We start from the raw sequence: 21,224 nt of genomic DNA on the forward strand, positions 1-21,224 counted from the left end.
TATCGTTGAAGACTGGATTGTGCTTAGAAACTAGTTTTCTATATTCTCAGACCCTTTTACAAAATATAATTAGGTATATGTACATACATAGGTAGGGGTTGTTGTTGTTGTAACTGTCATCTAATCACCGCTTGGGCGGTAAGGTTCGAGCTGGGTGTCACCGAAGTCATATATAGGAAGTTGTCTTTGTGCGCGCCTTCGTTTCAAGTTATGCTTTCTCGTGTCTGATGCTTTTTTCTTTGCTGTTGGAAAGATCGGTCGGAAAAAATACTGTTCAGCACAATTCATTATGGAAAGAACAAGATTATATGCTTATTTTTTGGATTGTCCAAGTTGCTTTAAAATGATCTGATTGGAATTTATTAGACCTATAGAAAATCCCAAGGAACCCACGTGAAAAACGTAAGTATATTAACCGTAGATCTCTTATTTTATTATGGCGTAACAGGATCTGTGTGATCTATTGAATCAGATCGGCAATACGTTATCGGCAACATCTTGAATACTTGAAATTGGCAGGATCCTCAGCCTATTTTATATGGGAGGAGAAATATCTGAGCTCGGATAGAAACTGGAAACCAACAGCGAAAAAAGCAATAACGTATCGCAATAAGAATTTATCTATTGGAAACCCGTGAGCCATTCCGAACAGTCTTCATTTTAGGAGTCTTGTAGGTTCCTCATTGAAAGTACCGCGATTTTGTTACCTACTATGAGGTGATAGTAACGGTCTACAAATGCAGATAACGGCATTACTGATCCATCAGCCATGATGACGCCCGGCTCATTTTGTTGTTTCGACGCTTCGAAAAGAAAAAGTCATGCATAAAATTTGCCATACACAAATGTAAATATTCACATATGTATGTGCATATGTATATGTGTAGCGACGTATTAAAACATAAGGAGAATGTTACATAATAAACAACCATTTTTATTGTTACATTTCTTTTTATTGCCACACTTTGCCATCGATCATTTTGTTCGGTGTAAAAATAGAGAAAAAAATATGGATGAAACAAAAACATTTCACTTAATTTATTGTGTTTTTGTTGCTGTTGTAAAACAATGCTTTCGACTCATATTATATTCATGGATGGGCATTGGACCCATTGCACTCGTCGTAAAAGGGAATGTTGTCACTTACAGACACATGCACACGCACACTCACCAGTATGGACTCGTGTATGAACACAAGTGTAATGCCGTGAAAATTGACAGTGAATGTCGCATGCGGTAGCAAAAATAAGAAATAGCCATTAAAGTATTGAGTGCTTGCAAGAATGTCATTGCTGACGTTTATGGCATTGCCACACTTGTCAATGGCGAGCGAATGATGTAGTGAGTGAAGGGAATCGAAAGGAAAAAAAATAAAAAAAGTTGAATAAAATTAAAATTAAAAAAAATATAAAAAATAAATAAAAATAAAAAAATTATAAATTAAACTAAAAAATATTAATAAAAAATAAGTAAGAAATATGGAAAATAAATAAAAATAAAAATAAGTATACACGTAAAAAATTACGTGAAATATAAAAAAATTACAATTTGAAAAGTAAAAAAAATGTTGTTTTTTGTTTTTAATTTCACACTGGGTGTACACCTTACATTTTGAGCTTCTTTTTCTTTTCATAAATAGTTTTTTAATTTTACTCATTTTCTTCTCTCCACAATTTGTGGCATTTTCTGAATTATTTAACGCTTACAACACACAGTTGCCAACTGTCAATGGTAATTTGCAATTTGTGTGCGCTTGTAATTTTTATTTTTATACAATTGTCGGATGTTTCGTCGAGTTGGCGAGACGTTCCTTGCTTTCTTTGAAATGCCTGAATTGCAAAAGCGTGGAATTGTTAACCCTTTTTGGCAGCAGTTAAATGGCTCTTGCCATAAACATATTTAAATATATGTACACACAACATTCATACCAACACAAATGCACATACATTTGTATAAATACGTATTCATATGTGTGAATGCATGCGCTTGCGAGCACGTAACGATCATTGCTGTCATAACTGCCGGTAAAAAAATAACAAAATACACCTCTGTGGTGAACATAAAAACTGTGAAGCTAAGCAAAATTATGTGTGCATAAATGCCATATTATTTTGCCGTGAATTTGTAGTTGTTTTTTTATTTATTTCATTTTAATTTTATTATAATTCTATATATGTACGAGTATGAGAGTTTTAATTCGGGAAAAAATGTTTAAAATGAGTAAAAGTAACACGGAAAACCTAAATAACTCAAGCAGCAATTAAACTGTTGAATATTTTCCCATAGTAAATTTGATTTTATTAATAAGGCGATAAACATTTGTGATTTATATTGCATTATAAAATGGTTTCAACTCGGCAAATTATACTTAGCACTTGCTATGAGTCATTACCGCGCAGGAAAATAATGAGAGGGGCTTTCCAGAGGGTGGTGAGTGTTTTTAATGGTCACTACCGCTTATCACGAAAGCGTAAAGCAGCTGAGAAATTTACACGAGAAATATTTTCATGATAGATATTCACGTACATATGTATGCATATGCTTGGCAGTAAACTACTGTTTTGACCACGAATGAGAAATGTGAAATTGGTCCAGTATTTTTTCCTAGGTTCCAATAGTTCTGTTATTTTTTCTTGCAACCATCTGATACAAGTTCGATACCTACTCACTCTCAACTCCAATATTTTTCTAGCTTATCTTATTACTTTACTTTGAATTTCGAATACTATCTAGACTGCGCTTCATTAGATTAGCGGACTTAGCGCTTAAATAGTTTTGTTAAATTTCTACCAAAACCAAAGAATCTACAATTCTAAACATTTTAGCGATTATTAACAAATAATTTTTATACTAAACAAAATAACAATTAGAGTTTTACCTTTTCGCCATATTTTTTAATGTTGTACTTTTAAATTCGGAAGATAAATGCAAATCAGATTGCCTATGCTAACGTGAGGATGCTTTTCGGCTAAATATAGTTAACAAAACATAACAAAAATTATGTAATGAGACATTCTTATCGCATCTTTTTTTACCAGTGGTTGTTTATACAAAAAAGAGAAAATCAGAAAACAGTAAAGTCGCTAAAAGTTAACAACAAAGAAATCAGAAGCAATTGTAGAAGGCTTTATAAAGGTGTGCTAACCTGGTGACACGCAGTGTATATGAATTTTGCTTGATAAAGGCTCAGTTACACATATAATCAGTTAAAAACAATTCTTGACCATGGCAGTAGGCAGCTTAACTAACTGGATTTTCTACTAATCTAGGTTTAACTTAGACACCAAATTTACTGTCATGAAAGAGTCCTACATTGGAGTTAGTTAATCTGGTAGCGATTCAAGTGATTTAAATTTAATTTATAAAATTATAAATTTTTAAAAGAAAGATAAGCAGCACACAAAATGGAGTATGAAACCGGTGAGAGTTAATTGGACAGCTTAAAACCAGTGTCATTCAAAAAATGTGTCACTGCATTGGAAAAATAGTACACAAGAAATCTGTGAATTCGTAAAACTTCTCATAAATGTGTGCAATTAAACCAGAATAAATAGTGGTGTGAAATATGTTTTTTCCCTTGGTCTTTTGCTGATCGCTTGAATTTCTTATTCTTCTATTCACATATAAAGCTCTATAAATGTAGATAGATAACTTGACCCACTTTTGTTGTAGTTGACACCAACGAAAACACCAATTTGCAAATTCACCAAAACAACACACCTAAGGCAATGTAAAACGCGACAATCTAACTAAATAAGCGACGAGGGAACAAAAGCTTTCATTCATTGAGCTGCGACAATGAGTCCACTTTCAGCAGCATTGACAACACATCGTCACATATAAAAAATGTATTTACAACTGTTTGTATGTGTGTTTACATAAGCAACGATGCTCTTTCATTGTGCTTTTCGCAAAAATAGCGCGGAAAATTTCTTAGAATTGCATAGAAATAAAAAATGAAGTGAAATTAAATAAACAATAATTCAGCGACAAATGTTGCAGGCAAATTTTAACCATGAAGAAGTGGCACAAGAAGCAAAAGAACCTTCGCGGCGTTAAAAGAAAAAATATAAATAAATAAGAAATTCAAATAATATATTAAAAAAAGTAAAGAAATAAAAATGTAAGTAATAAAGTACAAGAAAATGTAGTTGATTGCAATAGTAAAGACTAATTCTGCGTAAATTTTTTCCCCAAATTTTTTAGTAAAATTAAAAAAAAAATATTTAAATTAATATATAAGCAATAACCAAAAAAGTATTAATGAGTTTATTAAATCACAAAAATACTACTTTTATTGAACAATTTCTTTTAGAAATTAATTTTTTTTTAGTTTTTTTTAATTTTAGTAATTTAAAATTTGTATTTTTATTTTTAATGTTTTTTTTAATTATTACTTCAAAGCCATTTTGTTTTTCAGAACATATGTTTTTTGCAAAATTAAAAAATATATTTAAATAAAAATATAAGCAACAACCAAAAAAGAATTAATGAGTTAATTAAAAAAATCATGAAAAATCTATTTTTTTCGGAAATTATTTTTTTTTAGTTTTTTTTTAATTTTACAATTTTAAAAATGTTAGTTTTAACGCATTTTCTTATGGGAATTAATATTGTGTCAGTTTATTTTTAATTTTAGCAATTTAATTTTTTTATTTTTAATCCAAATTCGTTTAGAAATATTTTTTTTTTTAATTTTAGTAATTTAAAATTTGTATTTTTATTTTTAATGTTTTTTTAGTTATTACTTCAAAACCAATTTTTCAGAATTTCCTTTTTTTTAATTTTTTTTTTTAATATTATAATTTAAAAAATAATACTTTTAATGCAATTTCTTTTGGGAATTAATATTGTTTCAATTTCGTTTAGAAATTAATTTTTTTAGTTTTTTTTTTTTAATTTTAGTAATTTAAAATTTGTATTTTTATTTTTAATGTTTTTTTTAATTATTACTTCAAAGCCAATTTTTTCAGAATATATTTAATTTATTATATTTTGTATTTTGCAACAGAAAATGTATAGAATTGTATAATAAAAGTTCGAAGTATCTAGATAATAAATTAGCAAAAAAAGAATCCAGTTTATTATTTATTTATTCTCATTTATTTATGATCAAAAATTTAATTAAAATGTAATTTATTATGAGAATGAACATGAAATTTATTGTTATAATATAGAAACTTTTGCTTGCGAAAGTGTTGGAAAAACTGGTATTTTGTACATGAAATATCATGGTCGAAGTAAAATTGGAAATATTTCAGAGAAATCTTTAACAAAGCTTAAGGAGTAATACATACTTTTCTTCATTTTGGTTTCGAAACTGATTTTATTTTTGTAAAACAGCCACACTAGGTTTTTAATATGACTCTACTTCGCTGCTTAGTGGTTCATAACATATATTTTCCTACACTTTATAACTTCTATATAAAGGGTGAACCATTTCGAGGTTCCCTACAGAACAGTAACTTAAAATTTAAAGGGGAATTTTTTGGCATTTTTTGTTTTGAAGTGTACCTTTTTCAAATGTTGGCCGTCTCAGATGGTCTATCTTAGAATGACTCGTTCGAGTATTTCGACTGGTAACTGGCGAATAATACGCGTGAAGTCTTGCTCTAAGCATGAATCGAGCGGGATTGTCCGCATAGACTTTGTACTTTACGTATTCCCACAGGAAAAAGTCTAACGGTGTGATAACACACGATCTTGGTGGCCAGTCGACCGGTCCAAAACGTGAAATTATCTGCTCACCGAAGTGTTCACTCAATGAATCCATTGAATTTGAACGGAAATGCACACTTGCATGCACATTAATATATTTCTGTTTACATTCGTGGAAATAGTGACAACATCTGAGAAAATGATTTTCCCATGGCATTGACAAATTGACCTGCTTTATTTGCATGGGAATGATATACCCATTAAATCGGTCAATAGTGAGTTTGTCACTAAAAATAAATCCGAAAAATTCATGAAACTGAATTCATTAATAGTTATTTCAAAATTTACGCGATTATAGCCGAGTTAACCACAGCGCGCCAGTCGTTTCTGCTTTTCGCTACGTGGCGCCAATTGGATATTCCAAGCGAAGTCAGGTTCTTCCTCCACTTGGTTCTTCCAACGGAGTGGAGGTCTTCCTCCTCCTCTGCTTCCTCCGGCGAGTACTGCGTCGAATACTTACAGAGCTGGAGTGTTTTCATCCATCCGGACAATATGACCTAGCCAGCGTAGCCGCTGTCTTTTAATTCGCTGATCTATGTAAATGTCGTCGTATATCTCATACAGCTCATCGTTCCATCGAATACGATATTCGCCGTGTCCAACGCGCAAAGCAGCATAAATCTTTCGCAGAACCTTTCTCTCGAAAACTCGCAACGTCGACTCATCAGTTATTGTCATCGTCCAAGCTTCTGCACCATGTAGCAGGACGGGAATAATGAGTGACTTATAGAGTTTGGTTTTTGTTCGAGGATGGAGTTACATACATATGTGTAGAAGTTCACGCAAGTGAGGAAAGTTCTCTCGCCATTCACTTGGGAGTGGCCAGAAACGTTTCTTCTACATATGACTCAAGCAGCTCACGACTTCCGGTTTTAGACTAGGTATCCTCTGGGTAGCCTAAGAACATCCGTTCGAAGGCGAGCTAAAGTGAGAAGGCGAAACATCCCCTACATAGGGTTGTGCGCTGGGTTTGGGACCCGCCACGTAAAAAACGTCCCCAATGAAAAGATACCTACTGCCTAGGATGAGAGAACCCCATTTGATGACGGCCACAGCAAACGAAACAAGTTCTACTACCTACTTAATCTATAATTCTGAATCCACCATTTTTCTCAAAGGTGTAAAAAATGAACTGTGCCGCTCTCAAACACAGCAGACAACAAGTGAGAAGCAGTGAATTTGGAGAAAATAAAGTTAATAAAATAATAGAGTAAATGAGCTTTACGACAGTCTCCGCGTCGTGGGTGGTTAAAATATGTTAAAAACTCTAGTCGTTTTTCGCACCTGCCTGTAAAAAGTACGATATCCTAATCGGAAAAGTATAATCATTGCAGATTTAGAAAATATCCCGTAGTCTATTAATTTAAAATTTAAGTGAGAAAATGTGTCTGTTGAGAAGATTTTCGCCGGATCAGTTTTTAATTGGAAAATCAAATTTTCGGAGGTCACATATTATACAGTTTAGACAGAGAAAGCTTACAGAAGAACGTATTTGCTAAAAGGATGTTAAGAAAGCACCGGAGCCTACACAAACACCAAATTTTTAAATGAAATGCAGATATCTTGCTTATTTCCGCTGAATGCCTACCTTTTTGCAGCTGTTGCTGTTGTTGTTGGTACAAGTGATGGTGTAGTTCACGCCATGGTTGCCAAAACAAACTATTTGCCACATTCGAATTGTTTTGCTGATCGCGCGCGTGCCACAATTGCGCATGCGCATGCGCCTGTTCCGCCTGGTTGTGGTGATGGTGATGATGATGCTGTTGTTGCTGCAGATGCGACGCCGGTGGCGGTAGCGTTAGTGGCAGCGCTGATACATGCGCAAGATGCATATGCGCCGCTGCTCCGCTTGACGATGGCGATGCCTGCGCTGTTGCTGTTGTTGTTGTCGCTTTCGCATGCTGCGTGCTCGCGCGATTAAGCGCAAACTGCTGTTGCTGTTGTGCCAAATGTTGCTGCTGCTCATGCTGCAAATGTTGCAGGTGATACTGTGCTGCCATGGCGGCGGCTGCTTGTGCCGCGGTGAACTGTGGCATTTGGCGCGCTGAAAGCGGTTGTGCTTGCAGCGCCGTCGCCGCCGCATGCTTTTGCGTACCTTTATGTCCATTTGTTGTTGCCGTTGCTGTATCTTTACCATGCGCTAGGCTCGTCTGTGCTGTGTAGTGGTTGCTATGCATGCTCGCCGTTGGGCTGCCGGTAGGCAGCGCTGCCGCGCCGTTGCTGCCCACAGCTGATGCTGGTGAAGAGGATAGAGATGAGGCCGCGGAGGAGGAGGTCGATGGTGAGTTGGAAGAGGTTGCGGATGAGGCGCTTGCAGTGTTGTTGTTGTTAGTGGACATAAGGGCTGTGTGGTTGCGCACCGCTAGCGTGTTCTGCGCGGCCGCTGTCGCTGCCGCGGCGGCATTGGCGACGCGCTCAAATTGCTTGATCTGGTTGTAGTAGTTTTGTTCGAAGGCGTTGAGCAGCAGATACTCCATTTTGCCAACGCGGGGTTAAGTGTGCGATTTACAGGGTGTATATTTGTGTTTTTAATGGGTGCCACAACAAGTTTAATAATTATTTCAAGAAAGTTTCAGCACACAAAAGGCGCGTAGTCGCCCATTTTTGTTATATAAATATATGGTTTACTTTTTTTAAATGTTGTTTTTGTAATTTGATTTTTATTGAAAAAATAATTTTGGTGTTTCACAAGTTCACTTTTTATTTTTAAGTTAATACCGTTAAAGGTTATGTTGTAACTTTTTATTGTAAGTAGTTTTTCACTTATTCATTCATTATTGGGAAGGATTCTGACACTCTATAGAAAATAAAAAAATTATTTATAAAAATTTTTAATTTTTAAACAAAAAATAATTCTCATAATTCGTAACTGTAATGGTTTTTTGTTTGGTTAATATTACAAAAGATTTTAGTTCATTTTGCTTCTCGTTTTAGTGTTTATTTTTTAATTAAACTTTTTTATTGTTAATGTTTTAATATTTTTTCAAAATAAAAATTTGTAGGTACAATTTATATTCTCGATTTTCTGCATTAATAACATTTATGACTCATCACATTAAAATGCTTGTGACTTTCAAAAGGCATTAATTTTTAATAATTGTAGCATTCATAATGGTATTTGTGGCCATCGCAGAGTTATTTGATAATTTTTTTTTGATTTTTTTGCGAGTAAAAAATTTATAATTTGCCATGCGCGCATTGCTGCCATATTTGGCGACGCAGACGTGTCAATGTGTCGTTTGCAACTCCAAACCAGTAAATATTTATGTATTTATGTACATGTGTCTTTGTATGTATGTTTTGTAATCGCTGTTTTCACGAATCGTTTGAAGTTCACGATTCGATTTTTCAGCATTCAAATGTTGCCTCAATACGAAATAATATGCGAAAACGTGCTTTGCATATTAAAGCATATTACAACTAAAGCATAAAAGCGAACAAATTTACATTACAACAACATCTTGCTTTTGGATACGAATGTTTAAGCGTTCTTAAGACATTTTTGTGTCTTTAATTCGAAATATTATTATTTAGATTTTTTAGTATTTTTTGTTTAAAAATTTAAAATTTTTTGTTGGCTTTATAATAATATTCATCTGCTGATATTTTTTAACTTTATCAAACTAAGTAAACTTCATTTTCTGCACTTCATTTAAAGGTTTTAAATTTATTTTATTTATATTTGTTTCTTTATGTTTAAATGAATTTTGAATCCCAAACTAGTTTTTATAATTTTAATATTTTTTTAAATTTTTTCTTGTGAAATATATGTAATTGAGTATTCTAGAAACCGTAGTAAGAGATCATAAGGTTTGATTAAGTGCTAATATCTGGGTTAATTATGGTCTTTCTATAAATCTTCAATATGAGAAATCTGCAATACAGTTTATTCTTAACAAAAACCCCATTCAAGGAGGTTTGGTCCCTGAAAAATGCCATCAATAGATAATACATATATCGTCAACTAAATTGAAACATAAGGTAACATCATTTTTCATACATTTACAGGCGAAGAAAAAACGGTATAATAGAAACCATTCATATTAAAACGAAATTGGTTATAAAATGGTTATATATTGGTTATATCTGACGGCAGAAGATGACAATTTTATGACGATATTAAATTGGCTTATGATAAAGTGAGAATTTTTTGATTCCGAGCAAATACGCTTTCAGACCAATATATTCACAGATGCAATACAATTCGAGTTCAGCGGCGTCCAGTTGAGATTTAACAACGGATTGAGCCAGGAATACCACGATCTTTGTTTTGAAATTTTGATTGCTCATATCTTCGATTGGTATAGTCTATAGCTTTAATACTGCCAAGAAATTATTTTCAGTGGAAGCACATTTTGCAAAATATTCGAGCGTATAAACGAATGTGGAGCAAATGGAGGCTTAGAAAAAGATTTTAACCTCACTTTTGCGGTGTTACTACTTTGAATGGTGTTAGGGAAAGTAATAAAGTTAGTAGCTGAAGCCTTAAACATTTTTTCTTCAAGTAGGTATAGGTTAGGGAGTTTTCCAATTGAAAATACGAATTTTCAAGATTTGAATTCTTGTCAATTATCTATCTTCAAATGTTAAAGTTTAAATTTGTATTAATTTCTTTATTAATTAATATTAAATATTTTTTATTAGTTTGTCAAATTTATTAGTCCTTATTAATATTTAGTTGTTGTAAAAAATAATATTTTAATTTTTAAGCTAATTATTTTGAATCAAAAATAAATTATTTTTTTATACATTTTTTTAAAAGTTTGAATATATTTTTATATTTTAAAAATTTCAATTCAAATTTCAAATTAATTGTTTCTTTAATTAAAAGACTTTTTGTTCGAAAATTTCAAAAATAATTTTTATTTTTCGCAAAGACTGACGATCAATTATTTTGAATTTAAAGTTTTTTAAATTTTATTCTAGTTTATGTTTTAGAGTTTTGTAATTTACTTAGTTAAGTTTATTTCACTTATAGCATATATTTTAAGGACACATCTGCTATGTTAGCGTAAAAAGGCAAGTTTTAGAAATTAGAAAACTGCTGTATTAATTATTTTAAATTTTAAAATTTCACAATTTAGTTTTTGGAAATAATTATTATTTTTTTTTTAATTTTTATATTTTTTTAATTGGTAAATTAATTTTTTTATTATTATATAACTTCGTTTTTGTTTTTATTTCTGCACAAAATTTTTTTATTATTATGTAACTTCATTTTTGCTTTTATTTCTGCACAGTTTTTCATTAAAGCTATTTTGCTTTTAATTTTAAAAACAAAATTTTCGAGGTTCTAGTTTCTTTTTAATTAAGTTCATTGTGTTCAATTCTTTTGCACGCCTTTTGTCAGTTGCAACAGATTAAGGTTTTTTATTAAAACTTACACAGTTTTGTTTTTACATTAATTTTTTCTATTTTGAATATTTTTTATTAATATTTATTTACCACTGTTAATAATATTTATTTGTTATATAATAATGCATGGTATTTTGTATATCTTCTATTTTTCTGTGTGTTTCGTAAATTCAAAATATTTTTTCCTTCTCACTTTTTGTTGTTTTAATGCGTTCTTACATTTTATTAAACATTTCCTTTCATCTGAACATAATTTTAATAATTTGCATTTCTCATTTTATCAACTCGCACAAAAAGCTCAGCAAACAAGGGCTCACATTAATATTTTGCAACATTTTATTTTACAACGGTTTTATCTTTTATGCAGACATTCACGACGCTTGCCGACACTCTGTTACTCTGTCACTGCCTGGCTTGAGATAGACAAAGCGCACACACACATGCGCGCTGTGGCACTCGCTTGCTTTGGTTACAATTACATTTGAATATTTAAATAAAAAAGAAACACGAGATAAAATCAAAAGAGCAATTTTGCACTTCATTTGCATGCAAAGCAGTCACTTGAAGTCGCGTTTTGACGCACCAACTGACAAGCCGTCTGTTTAGTTATCGACGCATGCGCGCGTCTGTGTGCGCCGTGCGCGCACACCGCGGGGCAGCGTGGGTGTAGGGGGGCGCGCGCTGAACAATAGAGCGTCAGAAGACGATTGCGACTGAGTACGCGCTTTGTTGTTGCCTCGATCAATTACACTTTGCCTGAACTTGAGTGGGGGTTTTCAATTACAATACGAGTTTGTTGTTGTAATAAAAAAGTAAAAAAAAAATATACACACGCGCTAGCAAGGCAAATACAGTCGCCGCATGCTGAGTAACTGTAAACGCTGCAGCGGCCGCATTTGCGCATGCAACCGCTCAAGGGAGGCGACAATTGCAGCCGGAGCTAGGTCAGGATTGTCGCTTAGCCGTGGAATTACCAGTTGGTGTTGGACGCTGCGAATTAAGGTTAAACGGAAACAGTTGTTTGCATTACGCGGCGGTTGAGTCGGCGGCAACGCTAACGGCGTTGATTAGTTGCAATGGGCAAGCAGCAAAAACAACAGCAATAACCAGCTGCTCATGTTGCTAATTGCACACACAGACACACACTTTTGCCAATTCACTTTCATACAAAAAAAAAATATTTTTTCGCATTTGCATTTCTTTATTGCCATGCGTTTGCCTTAAACGCCACAATTTTCAGTGCTTTGCACTTACATAATTTCTTTCTTAACTACTTTTCCAACAATAGTTGCTTTTGTGCACTTTTATTACTTTTTTATTTCAATTATTTTTGTTGCATTTGCTGGTGCGCGCAAAAATCTCGTTTTCTCCGCGAAGTCGTGCTTTATCGAGTAGCTACAAACCGAAACTAAGCTCAAAACATTGACGATCTTTAAGTGCTGTACGCCGCCACTACAAACACACACAAGCACAACCGAGCAATACCAGCGCAGTCTGTTCAAGTCTACTTAAGTCAAGTCGGAGGCGCGCTCCACGCCACTCACTTACATACATGGCAGCCAAGCCAAGCAGCTGCAAGTCTCCAACCGCGTTGGCGCTCTCGCGCTGCGCTGTTGGGTACTGTGCGCGCTGCTGGCTTTGGTGCGCGTTTGTTTACATTCCTTGTGGGTCTGTATTTGGACGCGGCGCTGGCATGAGTCAGTCGGCCGCTTAACAAGTTGTATGAAATTATTGTCGTGAAAACCACTCCACATTTGATCTTCGCTGCGCGTTCAGCGCTTGTCTAAGCCGCGCAATTATCTAGCGCGTCTTCGCAAGTCTCCAAACGCTGAGTGTCGTTTAAGCTAGCGCGCGCCTGTGTGTGTGTTGGTGCGCGTTACTCCAACTTACGTTTTCTTATGCTCAAAGCTGCGCTCTCTCTATCCGGTCGCTCTCGCGAACGCGCTGCAAAGCGCTAGCTGGTCTATGGCTTGCCGCCGCTGGACATCCGCGGCTTGCAGTCGCAATCAAGTGTTGGTTTTTTATTTTAATTTCTTTTATTTTTGTATTCCTTTTTGCGTTGCGTCTTTTCTCTATTTCGTTGTTTATTTTCTTTTATATTGATATCTATTTTCGCCGACTTATTGCTTTCTTGCCGCCATTCACGCCGCCTGGTGTGTCACAGGCGTACTTGTTGCTCGCGAATTTTCGCTTTAGTGATTTGCTTTGATTGCTCGTTTGTATTTGATTTCATTTTTATATTTTGTTTTATATTTTTTTGCTTTTATTTTTGCGCCTGCCGTCGTTTCAAGTCTCCGCACATTAAAGTTTATTTTCGCGCCGCTGCATTTGGTTCACCGCGTTGATCGCTGTTCAACGTCCAACTCGTTCGCTTGCCGCACCGCTCACTGCCGCTCACTGCCGCTATTTATTGTTTGTTTTTTGATTTTTATTATGCCAACTTTTTTCCAATTCAATCATATTTTTTATTGATTCTGTTCAATATGGATGATGGGCTGCGGTGCGCGGCGGCGTCATCTTGCCGCAGCGCCGCGCGTCGATAATGATTACAGCAACGGCTAGTTGGCCTTTCGTGTTGTGCATATTTCACTCACCTCGTTTCTTATTGATTTCGATCTTCATTTCATCTAATTTTTTCTATTTTTTTATTTTTTCTAGCAAATGGTTTCAGTTTCGAGTTCAACAGCATTTGGCACTAGGTGTGTAACAGCACACCCAAACGCACTCATATACGCCCAGACGTTACAGAAATAAAGCTGACATTAGCATATTCAAATCTGAAATAGTTTGTTCATTGGATTTTTATTTTCAGCTTAAAATTGTTAATGAATTTGGAAATGCGTTGGCGCAAATCCAGTTTACTTGCCTGCACAAGCAACGACACATACATGTGTGTGTGTGTATGGTCTGCTGAAGGAAATTATAATCAATATTAATTTTAGTGGCTCCCTAAAAATAGCGCTGTTAATTAATTAGGTAGCAAAATCACACAATTTTATACGAGTTTCACTAGATTTCATCATAAATTTGAAGTAAGGCAGTTCATTGCTCTGCGGCGGGGTATCAAAGCGGCAGCCAGAATGCCAAAAGGTTCACATTACGTGGGTTGGTATTATATTCATGTGTGTCACGCGCCGAAGACGCTTTAGGCACAAGTTGAGAGCTGACGCAGGGTCGTGGGGAACGGTGGTATACTCGATTTGGGGGACAACAGCTCTGGAAATTTACAGGCTATTCTGAATATGCATGTATTTTATCCTTGAATATACCCAATTGATAGATGCTTAATCAAACTTCTGATAGATATATTTTTAGAGGTCTACATCTCATGTGAGAAATGCTGCTGTTGACTGTCCTTTCCTGGATAGAAATTCGAGTCTTTCAATACATAGTCTCGAGTGTGAAGGGAGCAACAGTTTCGTTAACGAAAAGATCATGAATTTTACTATGTAATATATATTTACATATATATATTTCCTAATTACCAAACTAACACATCAATATCATAGTCTAGAAGCCGATAAATTTTTTCTGTGAAAACCATTTACTGCTTGTTTATATGTAAGGTGTTTGATGTCATTTCCGGCAGTCCATTTTTTGGGTAACTTTTTCTAAAATTATTTGTTAAAAAGATCTCGAATAATAACTTCGCTACTAGTTTCTCTTAAAACCAGTGAATATGCATTAGAATTACATTTTGACGATCTATAATTCTAACGAGTAACTTGCTCGAAAATTCTACGAAAAGATGCGACGACTAACAGAAGACCGAAGCATACCCTTGCAGAACCCTCTAGAGGTGGTCCTGTGACTGATGCCTAGAGCATTATTAAATTATTGAACGCTTCTCCAGTCTGCGAAGTGGAGTAAAAGTATAACACCAGAAGATGGTGAAGGCGATTCCCCAATCGATGACGATGGAGCAGACGTTCCATTGCCCGACCATGCTCAAGAACAACAAAGCGAAAAATGGATTGCCGACTGAGCTATTCAAATGCGGCGGCGAAGAACTGATAAGGGGCTGTGTAAGCTGACGTTAAGCAATACCCGCAATACTCCGTCAGGATCGGGAAGGACTTCTCAGAGCCGCTCGATACCAAACGAGGTTTCAGACAAGGCGACTCCCTATCGTGCGACTTCAATCTCGAATCTAGTTCGAGCTGCAGAACTAAATAGAGACGGTACCAACTTCTATTACGAGTGACATTATTATTATGATGATATGATATCCGATGATATTGATATTATTGGCCTCAACAACCGCGCCGTGAGTTCTGCTTTCTCCATACTGAATAAGGAAGCGAAGTGTGTGGGTCTGGTTGTGAACGAGAACAAGACGAAATGTCTCCTGTCATCATACAAACACTCGTCACAATCGCGACTTAGTTTCCACATCACTGCTGACAGTCATAAGTTCGAAGTTCCAGATAATTTCGTCTATCTTGGGACCAGCATCAACACCAATAACAATATCAATATCACTCTTGTGCTCACGTGCTATTTCGGACTGAAGCCCTCTCTCGACGAACAAAGACCACATTCTACAAGGCAAAGGAATGGACGATTATGCGAAAGGTTTATGGTCCGGTCCTTTGTGCATTGGCAACGGAAAATACCGAAGTCGATGGAAAGATGAGCTTTATGAGTTATACCACGTCATTGACATAGTTTAGCGAATTTAGAGACAGCAGCTACGCTAGCTACGCATTTCGTCCGAATGAATGAAAAAACTCTAACTCGACGCAGTACCCGGCGGGGGAAGCAGAGGAAGAGGAAGACCTCCACACCGTTGAAAGAACTAGTGGAGAAGGATCTGGCGCCAAACAGCGAAAAGGAAGAACGACTAGTGCGCTGTTGTAAACTCGACTATAACCGCGTAAGCTGCGTCTACTCCAATAAAGAAGAAAAAGCTTCAAATATCTATGAACAAAATTTTGTTGATTTTATTTATTTTAATATATTTTTTGCTTAAATTATTTTATCATTATATATAGTATATCAACAGGCAGCTTTACATTGAGTTCAGTACGAGAAGAATTGCATTAAATGTAATGGAACTTTGCCAGTCTTCAAATTAAGGTTAGTACTCTAAGGCAAGTATAGAGATTTCTGTTTGTGCTGCGATCATGCAGTCAGGCCTAATACTTTTGCTCCGATTTATATATTTTGTATAATTTTTGCTGCTATTTTTTCAAGCACCACTGTGCCTATTTGCTGAACTTCTATTATAAATATGTAATTGTTTATGTGTAAGTTGCATTAGCCAAGTCTTATTTAAACTTAACTAAGTAAGAACTTAATTGCGCTGCGAATCGCTTGTTTCACAGTGATAATGTCAAAATACACTTCTCATTAGGTCAAATATATAGATATATAGAAAAACTGGATAACAATACCGGATGCCGTTAAATTTTCATTGAAAAAGCAAATAAAAAATTCAAATTATTTATATATTCATAAAAAATAAAATAAATATTTTGAGGAGTTGGCTTTTTGGCGCTTTTTTGCTTGAGCATTTTATACTATTATCTTGCAACATTTGTGTTGCATGCAACAAAGTCAACCTTCTTGTTAATTTTTGACGTCACGCTCAAATCAAAAACGTTAAAACAGCAAATGTTATCATGTAATACAGACATGGAAATTTACAGACTTACACATGTCGCTACAAAGTCGCCAGCTAGGGAAACCAATTACCGGGCGTGATGCGTAAAATTCTTACACAATCAGCAATAGGTAATAACTTTTGTATGGATGGCATTTCGTCACAAGCAAGGGGCCACGCGGGCCCCGCGTATGGTGTTTAGCAGTGGGCTAGCAGGGTGTTGCGGCAGGTATTGCTGGTGCCTTGCTAATTAATGACAAGAAAAACTCAACAAATAAGCGGAACTAAATGTTTATATGAGTGGGGTGCGAAAAGTCAGTGCAAATTTGAATAAGTTGGATTAGTTCAGTACTACCGTTAGCGGTTAAAATTGTTGAAATAATATTCGACATGGAAAATTCATGAGAAGTTTGGCACTTTAAAGATAGATCAAATTCAACATCTCAAGAAAAAATTAACCTTGACGCTTAAACTAAGCTTAAGCGATTTCGTCAGTCAACCCCAAGAAAGTGATCCTTTCCTTGGTTATAGGATGTTTCTTATTTCATAACCGAAGAAAAACCATTGGCTTTTCTTATTTTTCGAATATACATAGTTGGGATCTTTTCTCTTTGAAACCTATCCAGTGAGGCTAAAAAATTTAACACAAAATTCTCTCGATCACTTGCTTTACCGCAACTTGTACATCTTAATACAAAATAACAAACTTATCATTCTGTCCTCGTACAACTGTCATGCAATTATCAACTTATGTCAGTATTTGAGTTTTCATAAGAATGAGGTTATGTTCGAGTATATGTGTTCATGTACCTTCCTTTTAGAAAAGTAATACTAGCCATGCCACATATGTTAAAGCAAGTCAACGTCCTTCTGAAGGAAATCTCAACTTGGTTGACCCAAATTTTATTGGGTGTACATTATATGATTGGCAACATTGATTGCATACATATTACCCGAGCAAATTGGTGTGAAGATTGAGTTGATTAGTTAAAGGAGAAATATAATGAAGTAAGGTTTACAAACTGACGACACACAAGAAGTGTAAGAAAATCTGCATAAGAGCTAGGATCATTGGCATTTGGTGTGAAGTAGGTGGTATGCTCTGTTGTTTTAATGTGGCATTGGCGATACAGCTCGTTTGAGAAATACTTTAAGCAGCCATGCTATATGTGAAAAAGGTGTGGAAAATTGTCTCATTATTTGAACCAGAATAAAATTCTACCAGAATGTGAAATATTTCGTTCAGGTCACTAAACTGAGACACCACATTCCATTATAATATGGTACAATTTAGGTAATTTCCGATTCCTAACATTTAAAAAAATAATTAAATCAACTTGATTTTCATACAAGCTTAATTGTTGAGTTTTACACATCTGACCTCAAGTCTTACGTAAATTCAATTGCGATGTTAGTAATAATCTTGAAAAAGCAAACTAATTGAGAAAACACAATTTGTTTCGTTTTCGAATGAAACAAAGTAAAATGAAATTAATTACAAAAAAATTAATTTAATTAAAAATAAATAAAGCTAATTACAGAATAAATTGAATTAAAAAAAAAAAAAATTAATTAAAAAATTAAATCAAATTAATAAAAACTAAAGTAAAATTAAAATTAAAAAAATTAAAACTAAAAAAATTAAAATTAAAAAAATTAAAATTAAAAAAAATTAAAATAAAAAACGAAAAAAAATTACAAAATCAATTTCAGAAAAAAATAACTTTTATTAAAATTGTGTACACTTAAAAACATAAGAAAGAAAAAACTGAAAAGTAAAACAATTTACACATATACAAATACAGTAACTTATATATATTAAGTTGTGTATCAATAAAATAGATAATAAAAAAACTTTAATTATCAAAACAAAAAACTATTTAAGCATTATATAAAAAATATATGTAAACAATTTATGTATATATAAATACAAGTAAAAAAAACCTAAAAAAATCAAGTAACAAAAGTCTATTATTGAACATCTTCTTATTTCGTTGCCATGGTCGTCATCAAAAGGGGGGTTTCTCTTCCGAGGCTGTTGGTAATTTTTCATTGGTAGAGTTTTTTTACGTGGCGGGTCCCAAACCCAGCGCACAACCCTATGTAGGGGATGTTTCGCCTTCTCACTTTAGCTCGCCTTCGAGCGGATGTTCTTAGGCTACCCAGAGGATACTTGGTCAAAGAGCGGAAGTCGTGAGCTGCTTGAGCCATGTGTAAAAGAATCGTTTCTAGCCACTCCCAAGTGAATGGCGACCAGAGAACTTTCCTCACTTGCGTGATGTCCTCTGACATCATTATCATTAAATAATTTAAATTTTGTCTTTTCAATGCCTTTCTAGTAACCACGTGATGGTGGTAAATTTACAACGACAAAAACTAAAGTGGAAGTTGTATGACAGCTGTATGCTATAGTTGTCCGATATCGGCTTTATATTCTTTTAAATTCTCGCATCAAGTTCGTTGTTTAAGTCTTGTGATTTCACCTTCACGCCTTAACCCTTTCGATACGAAAAGCCGTTGAAGTAAATTAAACATTTTTCGCATAATCAATACGCGTCCAAGTAACACGTGTTTACTATTTAACTTATAACTTATCAGTGAAGTCAGAAAGTATCAGTGAAAAGAGGGAAATACGTTTTGTTTTTAATATCTAACGCGTCATGCGCTCTCACGACATCTAATGGATTTTATGAGAACTCGGAGGTTGCTTAGCCATATTTATTTTAACATGATGAACACTGATTATATATAAATTGAAACTATAATTTAGCGGATATCAGTGAAATTTTGATACGTTAACATTGAGAAGAAGAATCGAAATACCGCAGAATCTCACCTTAGAAAAAGTGATATACTTTTAATGCCAAACTTTTGTGGCAATTAGATTTAAAAGTAATAATATTTTATAAAGTGATCAACATTGGGAAACCCATGCATTGTCTATGACGATGTGGACAGAAGCATGTTAAAGAAAACTAAAACCCGAAGGAACGAGCTACCTGGATGCAAAATTGCAAAAGTCATCTGCAAAACGGTAGATCGGAAAAAGAAGAGACTGTAGAAACATGATCGGAATACTAACTGGTAGCGACACACGGCCGCAGATTGTTTGAAGCATCTCTTGTGCACTTGTCCCACATTGGACTACGTTGTAAGCACCTGGGGTTCCCACGGTATGATATACTGGAGGAGGTATCGATAATGAGGCCACAGACTCTATTGAAATTCGCGTCAAGCGCAGGTATCCTAAGGGAAGACTACTCCTCATTGAACTCCATCTGGTATCGCAAAGAACTGAAACTATGCATAGCTCATTGGCCACCAGATTAATCTAACTTTCATTTGTATAAAATTTTGTCAACATCAGTTTATAAGAGGGTTATGATTCGGTTACTTTTTTAAGCTAATTCGCATTTACATCCGGTTCTGATAGAGTATGCCTTCTTGAGTCTTTTAATAAATATCCGGTTCAAAGTTTATCTGTGAGTAACTGCAAAAATGGTTTTTATTGATTAGAGATACACTTTCTATTCACAACAAATCTAATTCACTGATTGATTAAAGTGATCTTCACAAATGCAGTAAAGGAAAACTGAGGAAATTTCATGTGCCGAATTTGTGTAAGTTTTTGTCAAAGCCTACAAGTATATATTCTTTTATGATTCGTAGAATTAACCGGCACATTTCGATGAAATCGCTGCTATTTATTTCACAATTTTTCTTATAATTTCAAAAAGTGTACACATAATTAAATATTAAGTCAAGAGGAAAACGAAAATTTATGACTTGCATATTTTCACAGAATCGTTGACAAACAATATAGCCCAAAATCGCCGTGTACCGGAACACCGTTAGTTATGTATGTGTCTCGTGTCTCATATTTTATGCACATAATAGTATTTTATTTATGATTATCTACAGCTTAAATACTACACCCACGTCGATGGCGAACAAAGCATAGGTATGACAAGTAGCACTTCGAAAGTGCATATAAACTCAGAGGACATTTAAAGAATAAAAAGAAGAAGAATGAAATAACGTACTTGGCTGTGCGTGCTACTGAATAAGAATTAACTACTTTAATTTGAATAACAAATGATTAGAAGAAACGCTTAAGTTTCATATAAAAATAGAAAGAAAAAAGATAACACACATACTCTCGTATGCCACCAAGGCGGACACGAATGCCGGTGACAAGAGTGACAACGCCGTCAGAGCAGACAAGATACCGCCATACGAGCTGTTATATGCAAACATACGAGCACAAATATCAATACGCGAGCAAGTACCGGTTGCCTCAAGTGTGAAGAGTGGAAGAATTATGCATATGTTCATATTGGTAGAGACGTATGTTCATTAAGGTGGCTTAGTAATTGATTGGATATAATTAAAGTTATTAAATTAAAGTTCTTCATAAACTATATAGTAGTTAGTATATTTTGTGTAAAAAAGTGAAAAAATTGGTATATATTATATACGAATGTAGACAGTTATACGAGTATCTGAGCAGATAAATAATGAGTTACTTTGGATCAATTTGAATTCT

At 34.5% G+C, this 21,224-nt stretch overlaps 1 protein-coding gene across 3 annotated transcripts in view; it reads right to left on the bottom strand.

Annotated features, from left to right (window-relative positions):
• The window catches only part of LOC126762680 (proline-rich protein 36), a 46,528-nt gene extending 34,064 nt beyond the window's left edge, over positions 1-12,464 (bottom strand). Inside the window, exons 1-2 of one of the 3 annotated variants that reach the window (XM_050479601.1) lie at positions 12,385-12,464; positions 7,307-8,515 (exon numbers count right to left, since the gene is read on the bottom strand). In XM_050479601.1, the coding sequence (XP_050335558.1) occupies positions 7,307-8,195 (889 nt within the window). In that variant the 5' untranslated portion in view covers positions 8,196-8,515; positions 12,385-12,464. Of the gene's footprint in view, positions 1-7,306; positions 8,516-12,047 lie in introns of all 3 variants that reach the window. The other 2 variants (XM_050479599.1, XM_050479600.1) reach the window with 2 other exon arrangements.
• Positions 12,465-21,224: the final 8,760 nt, after the last annotated feature.

This window comes from Bactrocera neohumeralis, chromosome 6 (genome assembly GCF_024586455.1).
Source record: "Bactrocera neohumeralis isolate Rockhampton chromosome 6, APGP_CSIRO_Bneo_wtdbg2-racon-allhic-juicebox.fasta_v2, whole genome shotgun sequence".
Taxonomy (NCBI): Eukaryota; Metazoa; Arthropoda; class Insecta; order Diptera; family Tephritidae; genus Bactrocera; species Bactrocera neohumeralis.